Source organism: Dreissena polymorpha, chromosome 3, assembly GCF_020536995.1.
Source record: "Dreissena polymorpha isolate Duluth1 chromosome 3, UMN_Dpol_1.0, whole genome shotgun sequence".
NCBI lineage: Eukaryota > Metazoa > Mollusca > Bivalvia > Myida > Dreissenidae > Dreissena > Dreissena polymorpha.
Window position 1 is genome coordinate 113,246,162 of NC_068357.1, and position 22,553 is coordinate 113,268,714.

The following is a 22,553-nucleotide window of genomic DNA, read 5'->3' on the forward strand; positions in this document are numbered from 1 at the left end:
ACTTACATGTTTTCAATGACGTGCATTACGTTTATCTGCTGATTAACGATGGCGTGGAGCTATATTGGCAATACAAAGTAGGCCAACGTATTCCATTTATAAGAATACATGAGCCGTATGAAATAATTGTGTATCACTAATGTGCTTATAAGTCGTTGTCATGTATCGACGTATTATAATGCTTACCTGCGTGTTTATACAGATCCTGAAAAATATAAGACTCAAAATTGGTTTCATTGAAACAGGTGTTTGCATTTTTTTTTAAGATAATGTCTGGGAACATAACGTACGTTCGTGTCTCTACTTCTTACAAATAAACATGCAAGATCTATTGTTTGCTAAAAATACTGACAATAATAATTGCACATTGATGGTGAACAAATGTGCCAAATGATTTTAAAATCTCACAATGAATGACATAGATATGGCCCGAACAAGCTCATTTATGGCCATTTTTTACCTTTGAACTCAATGTGTGACCTTGACCTTGGAGATATCGACGTAATTCTTTCGCGCAACACACCGTCTAATGATGGTGAACAAATGTGCCAAATGTTTTTAAAATCTGACAATGAAGCCCGGACAAGCTCATTTATAGCCATTTTTGACTTTTGAACTCAAATTGTGACCTTGACTATGGGATATATCGACATAATTCTTTCGCGCGACACACTGTCTAATGATGGTGAACAAATGTGCCAAATGATTTTAAAATCTCACAATGAACGACAAAGTTATGGCCCGGACAAGCTTGTTCCGCCCGCCAGCCGCCCGCCCGCCAACATTCTCCAATCTAATAACCAGTTTTTTCCTTTGGAAAACCTGGTTAAAAACTGCTGAATAAACCAAAATGGAAAAAAGAAAAAGAAATTTTGTTAAGAAAACATTTAAAATAACAAAGAAAATTCTGATAATTGCTCACATATAAATAACTATTATAAATGATTAATCACGCTTAATTATATTAACCATATTATAAAAAGCAATCAAATGCACATTAATTTCCTTTCTACTGATTTATTCTACAATAAAAAATGAAAGTCTTCTGCAAAATAAAGCAAAAAAATTGCTAACAATATTCGAGTAAAGATCACAAAACAACACCATATTAACACAATATAAAATAATTGCACTGGAAATTCATGGATATCAAGGGTACTAAAGCCCTACCCTTGTTGCATGAGGACTGTGCAACGAAAGTGAGAATCTTTTTCTTTCTTCACTCAATTTGAATAATTGTTGAACTTCAAATGGCCCAGTTTTGGACTGGCCATTGTTGGGACAATTAATGTGACAAAGTTTCAGTAAGAATGAGCAATAAATATGACCTCTAAAGTGTGAGAGGGGTATATGTTAACGGCGAACAAAAGGTTATCATCCAAGCTCATGCTGTTCTAGGGTAAGCTTATAAAACAATGCCTATGCAGGAATGGTATGATATATTCAAGCAATAAAGAAATACAACAAAATCGCTGTGCATACAATGTAAAATATGAATTTTCAACGGTTTTAAGCTCGTTTTTAAATTTAATGCTCATAGGCAATCATCAGGAATTGCCTTAAATCATTAATAAGTCACATTTATTCCTAATATTAACAAGATGCGTTTGTGAAACACAATGTCCCCCTATATGACGTTTGACCTTGAAGGATGACCTTGACCTTGACCCTTCACCACTCAAAATGTGCAGCTCCATGAGATACACATGCATTTCAAATATAAAATTGCTAGCTTCAATATTGCAGAAGTGACATTACATGAGCAAATTTGACCCATATATTTGACCTTGAAGGATGACCTTGACCTTTCACCACTCAAAATGTGCAGCTTCATGAGATACACATGCATGCCAAATATCAAGTTTCTATCTTCAATATTGCAAAAGTATTCATAAAATAAGCAATTTGGGCCACATATATTTGATCTCTGACCTTGAAGGATGACCTTGACCTTGACCTTTCACCACTCAAATTGTGCAGCTCCATGAGATACACATGCATGCCAAATATCAAGTTGCTATCTTCAATATTTCAAAAGTATTCATAAAATAAGCGATTAGGGCCACATATATTTGACCTCTGACCTTGAAGGACGACCTTGACCTTGACCTTTTACCACTCAAAATGTGCAGCTCAATGAGATACACATGCATGCCAAATATCAAGTTGCTATCTTCAATATTGCAAAAGTATTCATAATATGAGGGATTTTGGCCACATATATTTGACCTCTGACCTTGAAGGATGACCTTGACCTTTCACCACTCAAAATGTGCAGCTCCATGAGATACACATGCATGCCAAATATCAAGTTGCTATATTCAATATAGCAAAAGTTATTGCAACATGTTAAAGTTGGCGCAAACCAACCAACCAACAGACCAACCAACCAACAGACCAACAAACAGACCAACCAACAGACAGGGCAAAAACAAAATATGTACCCCACTACTATAGTGGGGGACATAAAAAGCATGTTTTAACCAAGAAACAAATTACACAAACAAGGCTTATCCCTGGATGTGATATAAACCCCCAAACCATGAGATTCTCACGAAGTCAATATATAAACTGCACAAGGAACTTGTTAAAAAATCCTTGAATCTGTAAGATTAGAATCCTCTCTAGAATTAATTGAAAATTGAGTGGAAATGACACTTTGTGACCTTTGACCTTGATTTGTGACCTTGAGCTCTCAATGAGGGACAAGGGAGTCGCACCTGACAAATTGTCAGTTCATTAGGGACAATAATCCCCAGCAAAAATAAAATTCTCTCAAACATAAAAAACAAACAGAATTGTGGCAAGCAAAACCATCCTTCTACCTAAAACGGATAATTCATGAACAATAAGTTATCCTTTGAAGGCATAAAAATCATTAACAATCATCAATAAAAGTTGGCACTAAAACAAATTATTCATCACTGTTTTTTCTTTGCCTTTTTTGTCTGCTTTGTGGCCACATTAAATTTAATGCTATCCAGGTAGGGTTTGAGAGATTGCAGGTTGACAGGTTGAAGATATTCCCTGATGTATCGTCTTTTCCACCAGCGCCCTGCAATGGCATCGTTGCTGCCTACCTTAGTGTACTTGTAGCTGTAGAGCTGCACACGGACATACCTAGTGAAAGAGCAGGACTAGCTGTAGTGCTGCACATGGACATACCTAGTGAAAGAGCAGGACTTGCTGTATTGCTGCACACAGACATACCTAGTGAAAGAGCAGGACTAGCTGTAGTGCTGCACACGGACATACCTAGTGAAAGAGCAGGACTAGCTGTAGTGCTGCACACTGACATACCTAGTGAAAGAGCAGGACTAGCTGAGCCTGTAGTGCTGCACACGGACATACCTAGTGAAAGAGCAGGACTAGTAGTGCTGCACACAGACATACCTAGTGAAAGAGCAGGACTAGCTTATTGCTGCACACGGACATACCTAGTAAAAGAGCAGGACTAGCTGTAGTGCTGCACAAGGACATACCTAGTGAAAGAGCAGGACTAGCTGAGCCTGTAGTGTTGCACACGGACATACCTAGTGAAAGAGCAGGTCTAGCTGAGCCTGTAGTGCTGCACACGGACATACCTAGTGAAAGAGCAGGACTAGCTTAGTGCTGCACACGGACATACCTAGTGAAAGAGCAGGACTAGCTGTAGTGCTGCACACGGACATACCTAGTGAAAGAGCAGGACTAGTAGTGCTGCACATGGACATACCTAGTGAAAGAGCAGGACTAGCTGTAGTGCTGCACACGGACATACCTAGTGAAAGAGCAGGACTAGCTGAGCCTGTAGTGTTGCACACGGACATACCTAGTGAAAGAGCAGGTCTAGCTGAGCCTGTAGTGCTGCACACAGACATACCTAGTGACAGAGCAGGACTAGCTGAGCCTGTAGTGCTGCACACGGACATACCTAGTGACAGAGCAGGACTAGCTGAGCCCGTAGTGCTGCACACGGACATACCTGGTGAAAGAGCAGGACTAGCTGAGCCCGTAGTGCTGCACACGGACATACCTAGTGAAAGGGCAGGAATAGCTGTAGTGCTGCACACGGACATACCTAGTGAAAGAGCAGGACTAGTAGTGCTGCACACAGACATACCTAGTGAAAGAGCAGGACTAGCTTATTGCTGCACACGGACATACCTAGTGAAAGAGCAGGACTAGCTGTAGTGCTGCACAAGGACATACCTAGTGAAAGAGCAGGACTAGCTGTAGTGCTGCACACGGACATACCTAGTGAAAGAGCAGGACTAGTAGTGCTGCACACGGACATACCTAGTGAAAGAGCAGGACTAGCTGTAGTGCTGAACACGGACATACCTAGTGAAAGAGCAGGACCAGCTGTAGTGCTGCACACGGACATACCTAGTGAAAGAGCAGGACTAGTAGTGCTGCACACGGACATACCTAGTGAAAGAGCAGGACTAGCTGTAGTGCTGCACACGGACATACCTAGTGAAAGAGCAGGACTAGCTGCAGTGCTGCACACGGACATACCTAGTGAAAGAGCAGGACTAGCTGTAGTGCTGCACACGGACATACCTAGTGAAAGAGCAGGACTAGCTGTAGTGCTGCACACGGACATACCTAGTGAAAGAGCAGGACTAGTAGTGCTGCACACGGACATACCTAGTGAAAGAGCAGGACTAGCTTAGAGCAGCACACGGACATACCTAGTGAAAGAGCAGGACTAGCTGTAGTGCTGCACACGGACATACCTAGTGAAAGAGCAGGACTAGCTGTTGTGCTGCACACGGACATACCTAGTGAAAGAGCAGGACTAGCTGTAGTGCTGCACACGGACATACCTAGTGAAAGAGCAGGACTAGCTGTAGTGCTGCACACGGACATACCTAGTGAAAGAGCAGGACTAGCTGTAGTGCTGCACACGGACATACCTAGTGAAAGAGCAGGAGTAGTAGTGCTGCACAAGGACATACCTAGTGAAAGAGCAGGACTAGCTGTAGTGCTGCACACGGACATACCTAGTGAAAGAGCAGGACTAGCTGTAGTGCTGCACACGGACATACCTAGTGAAAGAGCAGGACTAGCTGTAGTGCTGCACACGGACATACCTAGTGAAAGAGCAGGACTAGTAGTGCTGCACACGGACTTACCTAGTGAAAGAGCAGGACTAGCTGTAGTGCTGCACACGGACATACCTAGTGAAAGAGCAGGACTAGCTGTAGTGCTGCACAAGGACATACCTAGTGAAAGAGCAGGACTAGTAGTGCTGCACACGGACTTACCTAGTGAAAGAGCAGGACTAGCTTAGTGCTGCACACGGATATACCTAGTGAAACAGCAGGACTAGCTGTAGTGCTGCACACGGACATACCTAGTGAAAGAGCAGGACTAGCTGTAGTGCTGCACACGGACATACCTAGTGAAAGAGCAGGACTAGCTGAGTCCATTCTGGGAAAACTGGTCTTGACTATTTTGCATTAAGTGTTGTCTTAAATAAGCCTGTACAATCAGCGCAGGCTAATCAGGGACACTTACTTCTGCCTTTACATGATTTTGATTAAGAGACTTCCTTTAAACACAAAATTCCATAAAAGCTGAAAGTGATGTTCCAGAATTGTCTGTGCGGACAGCACAGGCTAATCTGGACTGCACTTTTTGCACATGCATAAAACCCAATTTTCCCACAACACAGCTCATTTATAGATTAGTTCTGAAATACTTTCTAGGTTTCCATTATTGATCACTTGTTCATAATTTTCTTCATGCCCTAATTAAACATGTTCACTCAGATACAGTGACCAGGTCAGAGTCAAGGGGCAACATTTTGCACAAAACTAATGCGTGAATGTGTTAAAAATAACCAAAGATATATGTATATAGGGCATCGGGCACATCAAGGTGTATATAATTTTAGTGAAACTTATTATTGCGTGTTATTCACAAATTTTCATAACTCATCATATATTTTATTTAAACTTAGTGCAAAAACATCAACAAAATGCTAAATTATTTATTAAGATTACCAACATATTTAAATATGAAATTGACACAAATAAAACAAACACTAAAATAATAACAATATGACTTACGTCGGAGGATCCTTGCCCTCGAAAGGGTTATGAGCAATCAGGGAGAGTGTGCTGTTGTCGTTAGTTAACAACTTGGCTGCCATGGTAACTATCCAGGGGTTGTGCTGATAGTTCTGAAGCACATGCATATCGATAGTAACTCTTACTTACATTTTGTTTAATTGAAAATTCTGTCACTTCTCAGAAAAGGCTGACTGGCTGCATATTCCCACAATTGCCAAACGATTGCGAACTACTGGTAATCAAGGGTTCCCTTAACACTTTGCATGCTGGGAAATTTGTTGTCTGCTAAAATGTTGTCTGCTGAATTTCTAAAATAAGCATTTTCTTCATTTTTTTTTTCAAAGAATACTATCAGAATAGCAAACAGTTTGGATCCTGATGAGACGCCATGTTCTGTGGTGTCTCATTTGGATCCAAACTGTTTCCAAAGGCCTTCAAAATTCGGTTCCAGCAATGAAAGAGTTAAATTATGATTGCCTCTGATATAATTATTGCTGTCCACTGTTAAAAAAAATTATTATAGTGTGTTGAGGGTAGCTATAATGAGATAATACTGGGGAAATCTTTAACACAAATTATATCAGAGTATGCAACAAATTTTAAATATTATCCCTAATAAAATGATTTATGACTTATTTGTACTTTGTATAAAAATAACATTTTAGGAGCATTCTATAACTGGGCTTTCTAGCATTCGCTTCAATTTTACAATAACACGCAATTGGATCAATTAAATTCAGATTAACAGCGACCTTAATACACAAGTTGCTCACGTTAGAGGTAATTAAGTGTAAAGTGTGTGTAACTGTTTGAGTCACAAAACAGTGAGATATGTCCGAAAAATAATACTTATTATTATTTTGGCCAAAAATGGTGGTGTCCACAAATTTAGAGTGTCGTAGTTTAACATTTATATTGTTAACTTTTACATTTCTCAATTAACTTTGTATCAAGAATATAAATGATTAAGCAGCATTTGTTATGACATGCAGAGTAAAAGATTATCAACTATGGAACTTAAAGATCAAAGATATTCCAATTTTAGACATAGGCAATTATTTGATTTGTAACAGGTCAGTATCAAATCCCCACTAGGTATTATATGGAAATCTGTATATACCAGACAGACACACAAAAATACAAAATAATAACAGTGAGAGTAACTGGGTGGTTATTAATGTAATTAAACTTAATAACATCTACAGTATTATTAATAGATATATATATTTTATTTAACTTAAATCTTTCAAATTTACGATTTGAGTTTGAGAAAATAAAATGTTGACATTGAAGTCTTATACACCGGTGTCCAATTTCTGTATAAAACCCATGTCTGTTAGAGATGAAAGCAAAACTGAGCACTTATATTAAACTTTAACAGTTCTCTTTCTTTAAAAAAAATAAAAATAACTGTAAAATTTATTTTGACTGTGTCTCTTAAATGCCATTACAGCATCTCACCTGGAAAGCTGCAAACCACAGTAACCAGTCTAGACGATAATGATACGGTGAGATAATGCAGGGACGGCGTGTTATTTTACCAGGTTTGCATTTAAACTCATACTCCTCCCATATTGTTTCTTTCTGGTTTGGATGTCCATACGTGCCTTGGTAAATCACCTCTGTGCGCTCCTTTGTCACGCTAAAATTTTAAATAATGTGTTGCATTTAAAAATAAATCAACTGGATACTATTAACCCATTTTTGCTAATAGTTAAAAATATAAACAGACAGAAATGTTTATGTTATTAACAATAATATAAAGGTGTGAAAAATATGCTTGCTTCTTGTTGACTAGATGCCTACTGTTTACATGTCAAAGCCAGTGTCAAAAATGCCATTCACCCTTTCCCATTCAAAAGCAAAGTGAAAATGGCTACGTGCAAACAGCATATAACCAGAACAGCCTGGCAGTATCTCGCAATCTGTTCAGGTTATATGTTGTTTGCTGCTCATCAGTATCTCAAGGGTTGAAAAAGGAAGCCTTTCCCATCCTTGATGTGTGAAATTCAGTAGACACATGTATTGATGGCGACATATCATAGAGACACATGTATTGATGGCGACATATCATAGAGACACATGTATTGATGGCGACATATAATGTTCACATGCTCGACATTTTGCTTTGCAGTAAAATTTTTAGCATTGACTGACTGGTGGGGTTGGGACCAGAGGGGGTTATCACATGACAAACAAGGTGGTGACATCCATGCCAAGGCAGGTATTTTTCGTCGTTTTATACCCTGTATTACTTGTATTATTTCTTTGTATACCGCTCACTTTCCAGCCATATTAAGAAGAAAGTTACTGGCTTTTATTCCATAGTAATATTCGCTCTATATCTCGACTTTACTCAGTGCGAAATTTCTTAGCGTGATGACCTAATTAGAGCTCCACTTAGAAAATTTGCGGGGAGTAAAGTCTAGATATAAAGCGAATTCAAATATGAAATAAACGCTTATTACCTTTTTACCAATATGGCTGGAAAGTGAGTGACATTAATAAACATAAGTAATAAAGGGTATAAAACGGCAAAAAACGTCTCGGTACGGACGTCGCCATCTTGACTATCACATGATTACCCCTTCTGGGGACAGGTTCTTCAAATTGAAGTTATGTGTTTGTGAAACACTATGCCCCCCACTCATATATTTGACCTTTGACCTTGAAGGATGACCTTGACCTTTCACCACTCAAAAAGTGCAGCTCCATGAGATACACATGCATGCCAAATATTAAGTTGCTATCTTCAATATTGCAAAAAAAGTTATGACCAAGGTTAAAGTTTAGGGACATACACACACTATGACAGACAGACAGGCCAAAAACAATATACCTCCTCTTCTTCGAAGGGGGGCATAAACATACTTTTTAAGCCTTATTTAATCAATACATATTGATACACCATGATTGATGACCTATTTTGCTCAAAAGACACAAGGTTCAGCATTTGTAGTTGTTTGTGAAACTAGATGAATCCAGTCATAATTCTGCTTCAATACACAGCCCTGCACTTAAAACTGTTTGCTGACAAACTAACAAACAAAACTGGGCACATTTATTGCACATTGACTTGTTAATGTTGAGACAAAATATCTTATAGATACACCAGCTTTAACAGGAATTCAATTTCGTATAAACATTACCCAACATAGATGTATAGTAATATATCATAGACGCCCACTTTTCCACACACCTTCCGAAAGCTCCATACGTATTGACAAGACGAAATGAGTCAAAGGATGTGTTCATTTGTTGCCTGGATGACATTAAGTTTTGGATAACAGGAACACTCAAGTATGCTATCAATAGTCCTAGAGAAATGTTGAAAACACGCCGTATGTAGTTACCTGCAAAAGAAAGTAAGACAGAGATTTAGCAAGTCATAAAATGAATGAAAGCAAATAAATTAACATGAAATATGATATTTAATTATCTTGCAACAAAGAAGAATTGTCATAGGGTAACTCGCCCTTGAGTCGGACGGGTTAACGGTATAAGTCTATAATACAAAGCTTTGTGAACAAAGCCGGGACTCAGCTTGTGCAGGCTTTAACTATAATATCATAGGAGTCTATTTTATAAATAATTATTTGATTCCCAGCTTATTTTCATTGAAAAATAGTTGAATAACAATACCCACTGAATTCGCCCATGAGTCGGAAACATTCGCCCTTAACACGGACACAGATTTGTATTAAGCATTTATTTGGTTATCAATTCCATATACTTATTAAAATGTAAATTGCACAGTAACAGTCCTGTGTTGATTGTTTAAGTTTATTCTTTTGTCAACATGTTGATGAAAATAAGTTATAAAAGATTAAAAACGACATGGTCACTGTAGTGTCTATCCGACCTTTACAACAGCGGAACCATTTGTAGCACTGGGGGTTACAGCGAAAAGTACAGGAATACAAAGATCAAACATTATGCGATCCTTGTAGTTTGTGAGCCATGGGATTTTTTATAGATTGAGTCATGGTAATTTGAATGAATTTGTGGTTCATTTCTCATCCGTATGCCTCTTCCAGTACATAAATGCATGTTCGCCATAAGGGCGAATAGCGTTAGCCTCAAGTGCTAATTGAGTTGTAATTGAGTTGTAATTCATTTTTTACTATAAAACCTATACAACTGAGCGAACAACTGACAATTACCTTTCATTTTTATAAAATAAGGTTATGTTTTCAATATAAAGTCATTTGTGAATGATGTGAAGCGTATCTTACCAAAATGCCAATGGTATGAAGATAATCGATAATTGAAAATTCTGAATTTTTCGTCACAAGAAGTTATTCATACTGTAACAAATCCAAAGTCATCGTGAGATAATATTTGATAACATTTTATTTCGAAATTTTATTTATTTTGAGTATGAAGGGTAAAATATTCGTTATTATGTCTCAAATCATGCTAAACAAAACTGATCTTTGAAAATTTCATAGATAAAAATGTCCGACTCAAGGGCGAAATTGACTCAAGGGCCAGCTACCCTATTTGTTATTTTGGTATTGATAAATATATAATTAGAATTTCTAATAGAATGATGTTTTTAAAGGAATGAAAGCACACGTTTCTTATGACTATTGATTTCAGCTAGCCTATAGACCTTAATTGGCCAGTAATAGTACATATCTGTATTGTCTTACTTCTTTATACACAAAAAAAATCAGCAAAGTTCTACTTGTTTAAATACTTAGTCTGAGTGGATCAAACAAACAAACAAGAATTTAAATGTTTACTTGGTGTAAGCAACGTCTTTCCATCACGCCCTTCTGCCTGAACTGCAGCCACCTGCTGTATACGAGATCTGGAGAACATCCACGCATAGCCACGATCATCAAAACACGCCAGACTGGGCACTATCGTGAGCCAGTTGAGAAAACTCAGGTTGCCGCTGATGATCAGTACCACCTGTAACCAGTCAGCTCCTGGGGTCAGAGGCCAGAAAATATCTTAATGGACATCTTTTCCTTAACCTTGAAATTGTCATTTTTGTCTACATATAGCACTTTATTGCAGGATTACAGGAGAGACTGCTTTGTGTTGTTCACGTTTTATCAGTATCTGTAATAAACTACTGTTTTCAAATGTAACTGCATTCACACATTCATATTTGGGCTAAATAAAGTGAGGTATTGTTCCAAAAGCGTTGCCATATTACTTATCTTATGGCCTGTTGTTGCCATATTACTTATCTTATGGCCTGTTTTATGTTGCCATATTACTTATCTTATGGCCTGTTGTTGCCATATTACTTATCTTATGGCCTGTTGTTGCCATATTACTTATCTTATGGCCTGTTTTATGTTGCCATATTACTTATCTTATGGCCTGTTGTTGCCATATTACTTATCTTATGGCCTGTTGTTGCCATATTACTTATCTTATGGCCTGTTGTTGCCATATTACTTATCTTATGGCCTGTTTTATGTTGCCATATTACTTATCTTATGGCCTGTTGTTGCCATATTACTTATCTTATGGCCTGTTGTTGCCATATTACTTATCTTATGGCCTGTTGTTGCCATATTACTTATCTTATGGCCTGTTGTTGCCATATTACTTATCTTATGGCCTGTTTAAGCGTTGCCATATTACTTATCTTATGGCCTGTTTAAGCGTTGCCATATTACTTATCTTATGGCCTGTTTAAGCGTTGCCATATTACTTATCTTATGGCCTGTTTAAGCGTTGCCATATTACTTATCTTATGGCCTGTTTAAGCGTTGCCATATTACTTATCTTATGGCCTGTTTAAGCGTTGCCATATTACTTATCTTATGGCCTGTTTAAGCGTTGCCATATTACTTATCTTATGGCCTGTTTAAGCGTTGCCATATTACTTATCTTATGGCCTGTTTAAGCGTTGCCATATTACTTATCTTATGGCCTGTTTTATGTTGCCATATTACTTATCTTATGGCCTGTTTAAGCTTTGCCATATTACTTATCTTATGGCCTGTTTTATGTTGCCATATTACTTATCTTATGGCCTGTTTAAGCGTTGCCATATTACTTATCTTATGGCCTGTTTTATGTTGCCATATTACTTATCTTATGGCCTGTTTAAGCGTTGCCATATTACTTATCTTATGGCCTGTTTTATGTTGCCATATTACTTATCTTATGGCCTGTTTTATGTTTATTAATACAGTTGTTTATATCATTTTCTGGGTAATGTCCAGGGTACCGTTTTATTAAGCAACTTACCCAAGTTCTAGAATTACGTACATATTTCAAACAAGAGGGCCTGAAAGGCCCAAGGTATCCCCCGCAACATATGCTTTGTTTGAGGAAGGGTGCAAATTGGACGGATGAACATAATGATAGATGGACGGACGGAGGACAATAACACAAAACTAAGACAAAGGAAGGTTCTTAAGCACAAAAGTGCCGGACGGACAGCCGGACGGACGGACAACGCCAAAACAATATCCCTCCGCCTCTGGCGCAGGAATATATTCATACCAAGTTTCAAAGAAATCCGCCAAAGCGCTTCCAAGATATGGCTCCGGACACAAAAATGCCTATAGTAAAAAGCTTTTTTTCAAGATACAAAGGGCCATAAGTCTGCTTTTAACAGATGGTGTACAATGCCATTTGGCGTGCATCATCCTCTTATGCATATATATACTCATACCAAGTTTAAATGAAATCCGCCAAAGCACTTCCAAGATATGGCTCCAGACACAAAAGTGCCTATAGTAAAAGCATTTTTTCAAGATACAAAGGGCCATAAGTCTGTTTTTAACAGATGGTGTACAATGCCATTTGGCGTGCATCATCCTCTTATGCATATATATACTCATACCAAGTTTCAATGAAATCCGCTAAAGAACTTCCAAGATATGGCTCCGGACACTAAAAAGCATTTTTTCAAGATACAAAGGGCCATAAGTCTGTTTTTAACAGATGGTGTACAATGCCATTTGACGTTCATCATCCTCTAATGCATATATATAATCATACCAAGTTTAAATAAAATCCACCAAAGAACTTCCAAGATATGGCTCCGGACACAAAAGTGCCGGACGGACGAACGGACAGCCGGACGGACAAACAAACCCAAAACAATATCCCTCCGCCTCTGGCGGGGGATAATAATTGAATTTCATTTTTTTCAGATTGATGCAAATTCATTTTTACTTGCAATGTAACATTATATTATGAATTTCATTAAAACAAACCATATGTCAATGTAGCAAGAATTTGAAGGAACTATGCTAAACTAAAATATGTGCGTAAGTCTACGAATTGCGTAAGTAGCTTAGTAAAACGGTACCCTGGACCCAAAACCAGTTAGCTGAACAGCCAGAAAGACAACCTGATTCCAGTATACCCATCTGCAAATTTGTTGTGCGGGGATATAAATTAATATCTCTGGGAAACAGGGTAAAGTATCCTCCCATATAAGTGTACACGGGCTAATCAGTTACATCAATTTCAGTCTCAAGTGGATCTTTGCTAAGAGGAAACTTCATTTAAATGAAAAACTCCAGTGTTGTCCCTGATTAGACTGTGCAGACTGCACAGGCTAATCTGGGAGGATCCTTAATCCAAGTGCAAAAAGCCCAGTTTTCCCAAAATAAGTCTAAATAATATATACAAAGTAATAACCTGAAAGAGGATCTGAATGACGCCCCCTACGAAGCGTAGCCTACGCGGTGCTGGCAGCAGCAGCAATGCAGGTGCCATGAGCTCAACAAAGTGGTTGCTGAGGGTCTCAAACTTGTGGAACCATTCTGGAGACTGGTGCATGAAGTACGACATCGGGTTGGGCACTGGCTGAGTCTGAAATGGAACACAACTTTTGGACACCAGAGGGCTCTTTTCCTCTTAATTTGTGAAATAATGAGTAGACAACTTTTCAAGATTGAGAAATGATGAGTTGCCAACTTATTTAAATTAGCAAAAAAAATTAGTTGCAAAGTTTTTAAAATGTGATTTTTTTTATCCTCTAAATATGAGCCTCTAAATATTGTGAAAAACGGCCCTGGGACACATCCCATATTTTTCTTCAGGCCTGACCATTTAAGCAGAAAACATTAACATCAAACTGTTTCTTGCAGGAAAAACTTATGTATGTAGTTATCTATAGTGATCTAAAAATGTCAATTTAATTGGTTTGCGTTTTGATTATTGTTAGCATTAACAATGTGTAATATTCCCATAAATAAATTTTGTCCTTTGTACAAAAATACAAATCGTTTATAGTTTGTAGAAAATAATTAAACATTTTCTTAAATGTCAGTCATTATGCAAACAATCTGTTTATAAAGCTAATCTTTGAAAATACATTTATAACGCCCAAAGGCAATCATTAAAAGGCAAGTGTCATTTTTATTGAAAATTAGCATGTGCATTCAAATATGAGCTTAATATACATTGATACAATGGCATGATACTGAACAGTTGCAGATTTTTTTGTAGGATAATTAAATTCACACATGATCGTCTTCATATCAGATAATTGGGAAAGTGCATGCGAGTCCCAATTATGGACTCTGTAAAATGTAGTTACACAATAAAGTCCTTGGCCTTAACAATTTTTGTCTTCAGACAAACATACATGCATATTTGTTATCCGGGTTAACATGCAAGATAGACAAAATTGACCAAAATTTGACCTCTGCCTTTTCAAAAAGAAACTAGAAATGGCGCAGCAGAGGCTGACGCATATCCCCACACCGCATGTTTGACCCAGGGGGCACCACAGGGTTGGTAATGGGGCCATGCATAGTTGAGATTGGCCGTATTGTCATAAAAGATGTTTAGTTTCAATTTGAAGTCAATCGGTGTAGAAATGAAGAAGTTAATGTAAAATAAACAAAACAAAATGAGCGAACATATCTGACCGAGCCCCACCCCAACCCCTATACGTTTTGACCCAGGGGTCAAATGAAAATTCCTAATAGTGCACTGTAGTGTAGTGTATGAGGAGATAGTGGCCAGGACTGACAGACGGACAGATGGCGGAAAAAATCACACAATATATTTCAAAATCTAAATGTGGACCCCAAGTTCAAGGTCCCAGGGGTAAAAAAATGTATGCCCATGGAAAGGTCTTGTCCAGATACACATGCGTACCAAATATGAAAGCAATATCAGACACAGATTTTATGAGCTATTTTTGAATTGCGGTCGCAGATTTGGAAACCTGAAGGCGAAACCCAAGATAAAAAATTTCATGATCATGGAAAGGTGTTGTCCAGATACCAAATATGAAAGCAATATCTGAAGGGACACAGTAGTTATGAGCCTTTTTCGAATTGCGGTCGCAGGAAAATCTCTGACCCGGCCCCACCCCCACCCCCATAACTTTTGACCCAGGGGTCAGATCAAAATTCCGTTGCCGTCACATATATGCTCTTTGCTACCATGTGTGTGAGTTTCAGGTTCTAGTGCTAATAGTGCAGGAGGAGATAGTGGCCAGGACGGATGGATGGACAGATGGCGGAGATAACCATATAATCCCCACTTTTTCTCCGAAAAGTGTGGGGAAAATAATTCATAGTGCACCTCATTTAACTAGCCTGTAGTTCATTTATAAACATTTCACCTCATAATGGTAGTTCATGCAGGTAAGATCCCTCCAACATTGGTCTCCTCGAATCTTTATCAATCCCTGAAAAAATATACATAACTTTTGTATCAAGTATACATGTAGCACCTTTCCTTTTGTATCAAGTATACATGTAGCACCTTTCCTTTTATATCAAGTATACATGTAGCACCTTTCCTTTTGTATCAAGTATACATGTAGCACCTTTCCTTTTATATCAAGTATACATGTAGCACCTTTCATTTAACACGGACTACCATACTACAAGACACAAGGCTCAGACGGTATGTAAAGCAACATAGGAGTGTGCATGCTCCATTTTTTCAGCACTTTGGCATTAAAACAATGATGTCATACATTTGTTTTAATTTTCAAAGTCTTGACCTCTCCAGAAGAAACAACCAGACTAAAAAAATAAAAATAACAATCTACTTCTGAGAAAGAATTTAAAAACAAAAAATGTGTTTGTCAGAAACACAATGCCCCCTATTGCGCCACTTTGAAGCCATATATTTGACCTTTGACCTTGAAGGATGACCTTGACCTTTCACCACTCAAAATAAGCAGCTCCATGAGATACACATGCATGCCAAATATCAAGTTGCTATCTTCAATATTGCAAAAGTTATTGCAAGCCTTTAACCAAGGTTAAAGTTTTGGGACACACACAATGAATGAATGAATGACAGGCAGACAGGCCAAAAACAATATGCCCCCGATCTTTCGATCCGGGGGCATAAAAACTTAAGATTTTAAAAATTTAAGATTCAGCAAAATACAAAAACAACCACTTACTGCACCAAGCATTATTCTGAAAATAAGCCATCTGTTAGCCCAAATAACAATCTGGGACGTAGGAGTTGACTTAGGCACAGCAGAGACACTCAACATCGGACAAAGGAACACCGCAAGAAAACCAGTCTCCAACAACTGGGACTCCCAACCTGCCATTTAAAGCATCACGTCAGTACTTCCACATTGCATACATGAGTCCTGTTCTGAGAAATCTGGGCTTAATGAATGTGCGTAAAGTGTTTTCCCAGATTAGCCTGTGCAGTCCTTACAGGCTAATCAGGGACGACACTTTCCGCCTTAATTGGATTTTTGCTAAGAAGAGACTTCATTTAAACAAAAAGTGTCATAAAAGCGGAAAATTTGTCCCTGATTAGCCTGTGCGGACTGCACAGGCTAATCTGGGACGACACTTTACGCACATGCATTTTGCTCAGTTTTCTCAGAACACGACTTGAATATTTGTGGTAAGTTATTTAATAATTGCAAGATGATTTACGAAGTTCATGTCTGAACAGGCTGTATGATACTCAAATTTAAGCTTTTACCAATAAATGTAACCTTAAAATTTGAGCAAGAAAGATGCTGATCCCACATGGTGAACCTATACCTTTGTGTAGGGAGACGGTAGTCATCACATGGTCAACAATTGTAAAAAAAATTCTAAATGCAATATGAATGAAGTTACACTCTAAACAATGACATGTTTATGGCAAAATTTAAACTTTTACCTTTAACTTTACGCTAGAGAGACAGGGTTACATACAACATGCTGGTGGATATTTGTGTTATAATTTCATATTTAGTAACAAAGTTCCAGTCTAGACAAGCTGTTTTATGACAAAATTTGATATTTGACCTCCAAGTGCGACCTTTACCTTATAGGTAGAGAGGTTGGGAGACGAATGTTACACGTTTTCTTATGATAGTGAACATTTTTTGGTAACTTAATTATCATTGTGAAATTGAACTATGGTTGACAAAGCTACAGAAGACAAGTTAAATCCAGATGCAGTCACATACACTCAAACATTGCGACTGTTATAACGATCTTCACGTTAGATGGCTGAACAAAAAATACAATTTAATTTGGTTCAGGGAGAATTACACAATTACACAATTACAAGATATTAAATACCAAGACAAACTAAACATGAGCATTACCAAAGCCATACCAGCGCTGACCAATGTTTACAAGGGAGTGGTAGAGGACCCATAGTGTAAACATGATGATCCAATTAGCTCCACCATTGATAATCAGAAAGCCAGAGAGTCCCAGTCCAGCATATGCAACGTAATCCAGGAAATAGTCCAAGTACACGTGGTAGTCTATCAACCATACAAGGGAGGGTGCTGACAGGAAAGCGGACCAGTTGATCCCGCCAGAGTGCTGTTTGATGTTGTCAAGGTAATGATTTGCTGGGAGAAGTCCTGCCAACCCGAGCAGCTCCTTGTTCTGCTGCAGAGCCACCAGGAAGGCGATAACTATAATAATTAGAACATGTCTTTGTTGCATGAGTCATAAAAAGTACAATTTAATTAATGTTACAGAACTAAACATAAACAGCACAATGTCTTTCAAAACAAAGATCTGCATTAGTAAAAGACTGCAGTTTAAACATGTGCATAGGGACTGTGAGTAAAAACATATATGTACCTTGATGAGGCAAAAAATACATGTATCTATATTTCATAGCTTATCGACAGGTCCCTTGCAAACATTGGTAGACCTTCCCCTATGACCTTTTAGGGGATAATTTTACTTTTGAGTCAAAGGTATAATCTCGAGAAGTAGGCCAATACATGGTGGCCAATAAGACATTAAAGTGCTTGGATATGTAATATGATCTGTTGCTCATCAGATGTCAAAAGATAAAGGAGCCATGAAATAGTTTTTTACTCGGGAACAGCCTTTAATTTTATAAAGTAATTTGAGAGCTGAAAATGTTAGTGTGTTTTGATGCATTATATGTTGTGTTGCATCTGATTGTGTGTGTTTTGTTTAATATTTGTCTGGGGCTGATATTGTGGAGATGTCCACCTTTTTGGTGTAATTCAATCTTCAAAGAGATTTTACAGGTAAATATCATGTTCCCAAAATGGCATTAAAAGGCTCTGTAGTCCTTTTGACTACATTATAAGGACCACATATAAAACAGGGCAACAGATAAGGATCGTTTTATCGTTTTATCGTTTTTACGATTTGTAGTGTACAGAAAACGAATTGAAATACAAAATCGATCATACAATAAACGATTACAAAATTGGAAAACGAATTGCAATCGATTCTTTGTCGTTTCATTTTACCGAATCGATTCCCTCCATACTGTGTTTGATTTGAATTAGTATATTGTAACTTTCAGTGTGGTTGTAATATTAGTGAAAAGTTTATATGAACACAGGTTCAGAATAGTGTCTACATAACAATTTTCTTTCGTCAAAAAAATATGCAAAAATGTCGGCATCTTGTTCTAAACGCGGACATGCTAAGAAAATTTCATAAGCAGTGTGAATGCCTAATATGTTTCAATTTGTAACGCGAAACAATTCATCGGGTAAAGAGGTTGTAAAGATTGTTTTAAATCTAAAAAAGGTGTGCTCTGAGACTGAAACACAGGAGTGGGTAAAAACAGACTCATTATCATATTTCCTTGGTCAATAGACAATTAAATGAATTTATTAATATAAGCAAGCAAACATTGACAATATAAATACATAATGACTTAAGTTAATTTATTGCAATAAAAAATTGCTGCAAATTGTCACCGCCGTATATTAAAGAGCTCATCTCATCCAGAAATAGAGGTAAGTTTTTATTAACTGGAAAAAAACTTTTTGACGAATTGATTCGAGGGAAAAAACTAATTATTTCAAAAAGCTTGCAGTGAAAACTAATTGACATGAAATCTTATCTGTTGCACTGATAAAATAACTATAATTATGTATTTAAGTCTCAAGTTTCAAGAAAATGTTTTTTTCTTTACATAAAGTGAAGTAACAATCGTATATATTAGATTCCTTACAGTAAATAAAACCAACATATCTAATGAGAACAATTCTTGTAAGCCAGTAAGACCCAGTCTCAAGCTGGCAAGGCGAAGAGATATGTCCGGTGCCAATACATTTTTTAACAATTTCATTTTTGGACTGTTTAGAAGTCGCTTTGCTTTTGTTTTCGTCCGAATTCACATGTCTTTTTCTTAAACCAAGAGATTCGTCTTCTTTTGACATGTTTGCCATGTTTACACATGGTTAATTTGTTTGTCAGATCCATTATTAAACCGGTTTGGAAGGCGACGTTTAATCGACTAAAGATTTGGTTTCACTACACTAAGATCGCAGTATTGGTTACTCCACACAGCTAGATACAAGATACAAACTTTTATCTAAAATCGTTTTACAATAATAATCGCTTTAAACAGCTGTGTTTAAACACGTTTTTAATTAGTTTTTTCATAAATTACATTTACAAATCGGAGCATATAGACTTATGGGCAATAAAAAACATTCATTTGTTTCAAATATAAAAAAAATAAGAGCACGTGTAGTTCTATGAAGCGATAGGGCAAACTCCTCTCTGTGATCTTGTCCTTCTCAGCGTGGAGAAGGAAACAATTTGATTGTTTATGCTTACATTGACAAATTTGCGGACATAACGGCCATAAAAAACAATTTAGTAGTAAGTACGATGATTGTTTGGAATGAGCGCATAATACATGTATATCTGTTAATAATATATTTGAGGTCGCGGTAGATTTTAACATGTATGTATCTCCATATTGACTTCCTATGTACTGTGTCTTTTTTGTGAGTGTGTTATAATGTCACATAGAGGGTTTACTTCTGTGCTATTATTTTTCAAAGTTACCAAATACTGTTCTCCTATGTTTTATGGATACAGGGAGGGGACACACAATGCATACCTCGTAACCCGGGCGCTGAGTATTGTTGATACGCATTTCATCTTATCGGATTCAGCACTTTATTTGCTTAGTCTGTAATAAGTTTTATCCGAAAAAAAACTTAACGAGTCAAAACAAAATTACGATAAAGAAAGCGAACAACAATAGCCAAAAGGTCATATTATATTGTCAGATAAATAGTTCAACCCAAAGGAAGTGTCATGAGCTATTCAAGGGGGGGGGGGGGGGGGGGGGGTGGGCTCATGCGTATACTGGAGCTTACTGTGTTTACGTGAGGTTAGTTGGAAATTAACTAACAAACTAACTAAGATGACGTCGTTATCGTGTTTTTCGTGAGTAGGGATATTTTCACCCGATAAGCCACTTATTATTAAATTTCTTTTAAACGACTATTTTGTAATGTGCGCATTAGGTTGGGGTTGATATATAATATCTGTAAATAATAAATTTGAGGTCGCTGTAGATTTATAAATGTATGTGTCTCCGAATTGTCTTTCTATGGGGTCTTTTTGGCGCTTTTATGCTATATCGAGGGTTGACTTACCGGTATGTGCTATTGTATTTGAATGGTACCAAATACTGTTCTCCATATGTTTCAGTGACTCGAGGGAGGGGGCACCAAGTGAACACCTCGTCCACGGGCGCCGAGTACTGTTGATACGCCTTAATGATTCAAAACAAAATTACAATACAGAAAACTAACACCAATGGCCAAGAAGTCATATATTTGTCTGTTAAATTTTTCAAGCCAAAGAAAATCATAATGAGCTATTCGTCCAAGCTTACTATCAGATTATTAGTTAATACCTGCGCGACATTCGCATGCTTTAAACACCGCATCATTAACGCTGCCGTAAATACAGACCCTTCAACCACAAAAAATCACAATTTGTAGATGATCATTACATTTTAATGATCCGAATCATTAATGTTTGGACGAAGTCGGACTGTCCAAACAATAAAAGCATGCATATTTAAACACGTTTAAACAAGCGGAGTAGCGTTTGTGGTAAAATAATTTAAAAACAAATTACACAATTCCGAATCATTAATGTTTGGACGAAGTCGGACTTCCAAACAATAAAAGCATGCATATTAAAACAAGTTTAAACAAGCGGAGTATCGTTTGTGGTAAAATAATTTAAAAAACAAATTACATATTTCTTAACCAGTATCATGTTGGTATTCAAAGAACCCATTTTTTTGTCGTAACGCACGTGAACATTATACATATTTGTGTTAATCGTAGCCATTGATGATTTTTCATTTGTGCAGATACAGTTGTGGTAACATATTTACATGAACACAACAGCAATCGTTAAATAATTATTTCAAAAATTTGAACGTTACGAGTCGGTCTAAATTAAATGAAAACACTAAAGTCAGATGAAAATTTTGAGCTTGTTACATATAAAATTTATAACACTTACACTAAAATATCATATAATAAGATATTATCATTTTGATCTGCAATTATATGAATTATATAATTATCATTATGCTTGTTTAGAACGCAAAAGCTTATCCCAAACTCTTTTACTAAACAGTCAAACGATGCTTAATTTAATTCAAGAAAAAATAATTATAGTCAAACTTGTGGGCTATAGTAAGGATCAGTTAAAGTTATTCAGAGGAAACAGATATCGCGTTTATTTGCAGACCTGTGTAAATATATGTCAGTAATATCGTATATTTGTATTACCCGGTCTCTGGCAATCATTATTTCAATGTTTTTTTTTGTTAGCATTAACTCTACGAACGGGTGCACCTTAAAACCGATTTCAATATTGTATTGCGCGTCGTCATTAATATGCTGTTGCTGTTCAAAACTACCGGTACCCCGGATGTCTTAGGACACGTCAACACGTTACAAACGAAGTTCTGGACACATAAGGCCAGCATTTTTTATTATTTGTTGCACGGGAGCGCCCGACCCTATTTTTCGACAAATACAAATACAAATAAAAGTCACTTTCGTTTTTTTTATTTACATTTCACCCGCCGACCTGGTATTTTATCCAAAACTAGAAAAAAAAAATGCGCAGATTGCCGAAAGTGTTGTTCAAACTTTGTTTATAATACGGGTTGTTTCGTTGTGCCAAGTCGACTTGTAAAGCGTCAGCGATTGTTATTGGCTATTGCAGCCAATACCACACGCTTTTAGCCAATCGGTGAGTATTTAACAAATGATTTTCATATTGCATT

At 37.2% G+C, this 22,553-nt stretch overlaps 1 protein-coding gene across 4 annotated transcripts; it reads right to left on the reverse strand.

Annotated features, from left to right (window-relative positions):
* Positions 1-1,001: 1,001 nt before the first annotated feature.
* LOC127871076 (lipase maturation factor 1-like) lies at positions 1,002-20,998 on the reverse strand. Of its 4 annotated transcripts, XR_008045094.1 has the most exons (11): positions 19,449-19,681; positions 17,590-17,910; positions 16,429-16,577; positions 15,631-15,696; positions 13,689-13,862; positions 10,811-10,982; positions 9,262-9,415; positions 7,524-7,704; positions 6,060-6,172; positions 2,230-3,120; positions 1,002-1,925 (listed from the first exon to the last, which is right to left on the reverse strand). XR_008045094.1 is itself a non-coding variant. In XM_052413726.1 (10 exons), the coding sequence occupies exons 1-10, from the start codon at positions 20,936-20,938 to the stop codon at positions 2,922-2,924; spliced, it is 1,575 nt and encodes a 524-aa protein (XP_052269686.1). In that variant the 5' UTR covers positions 20,939-20,998; the 3' UTR covers positions 1,002-2,921. The 4 variants fall into 4 exon arrangements, 3 of the variants coding, with proteins under 3 accessions (XP_052269686.1, XP_052269685.1, XP_052269687.1); XM_052413726.1 differs by lacking the exon at positions 19,449-19,681 and adding an exon at positions 20,893-20,998 and having other exon boundaries at positions 1,002-3,120; XM_052413725.1 differs by having other exon boundaries at positions 1,002-3,120.
* Between the last annotated feature and the right edge of the window lie 1,555 nt (positions 20,999-22,553).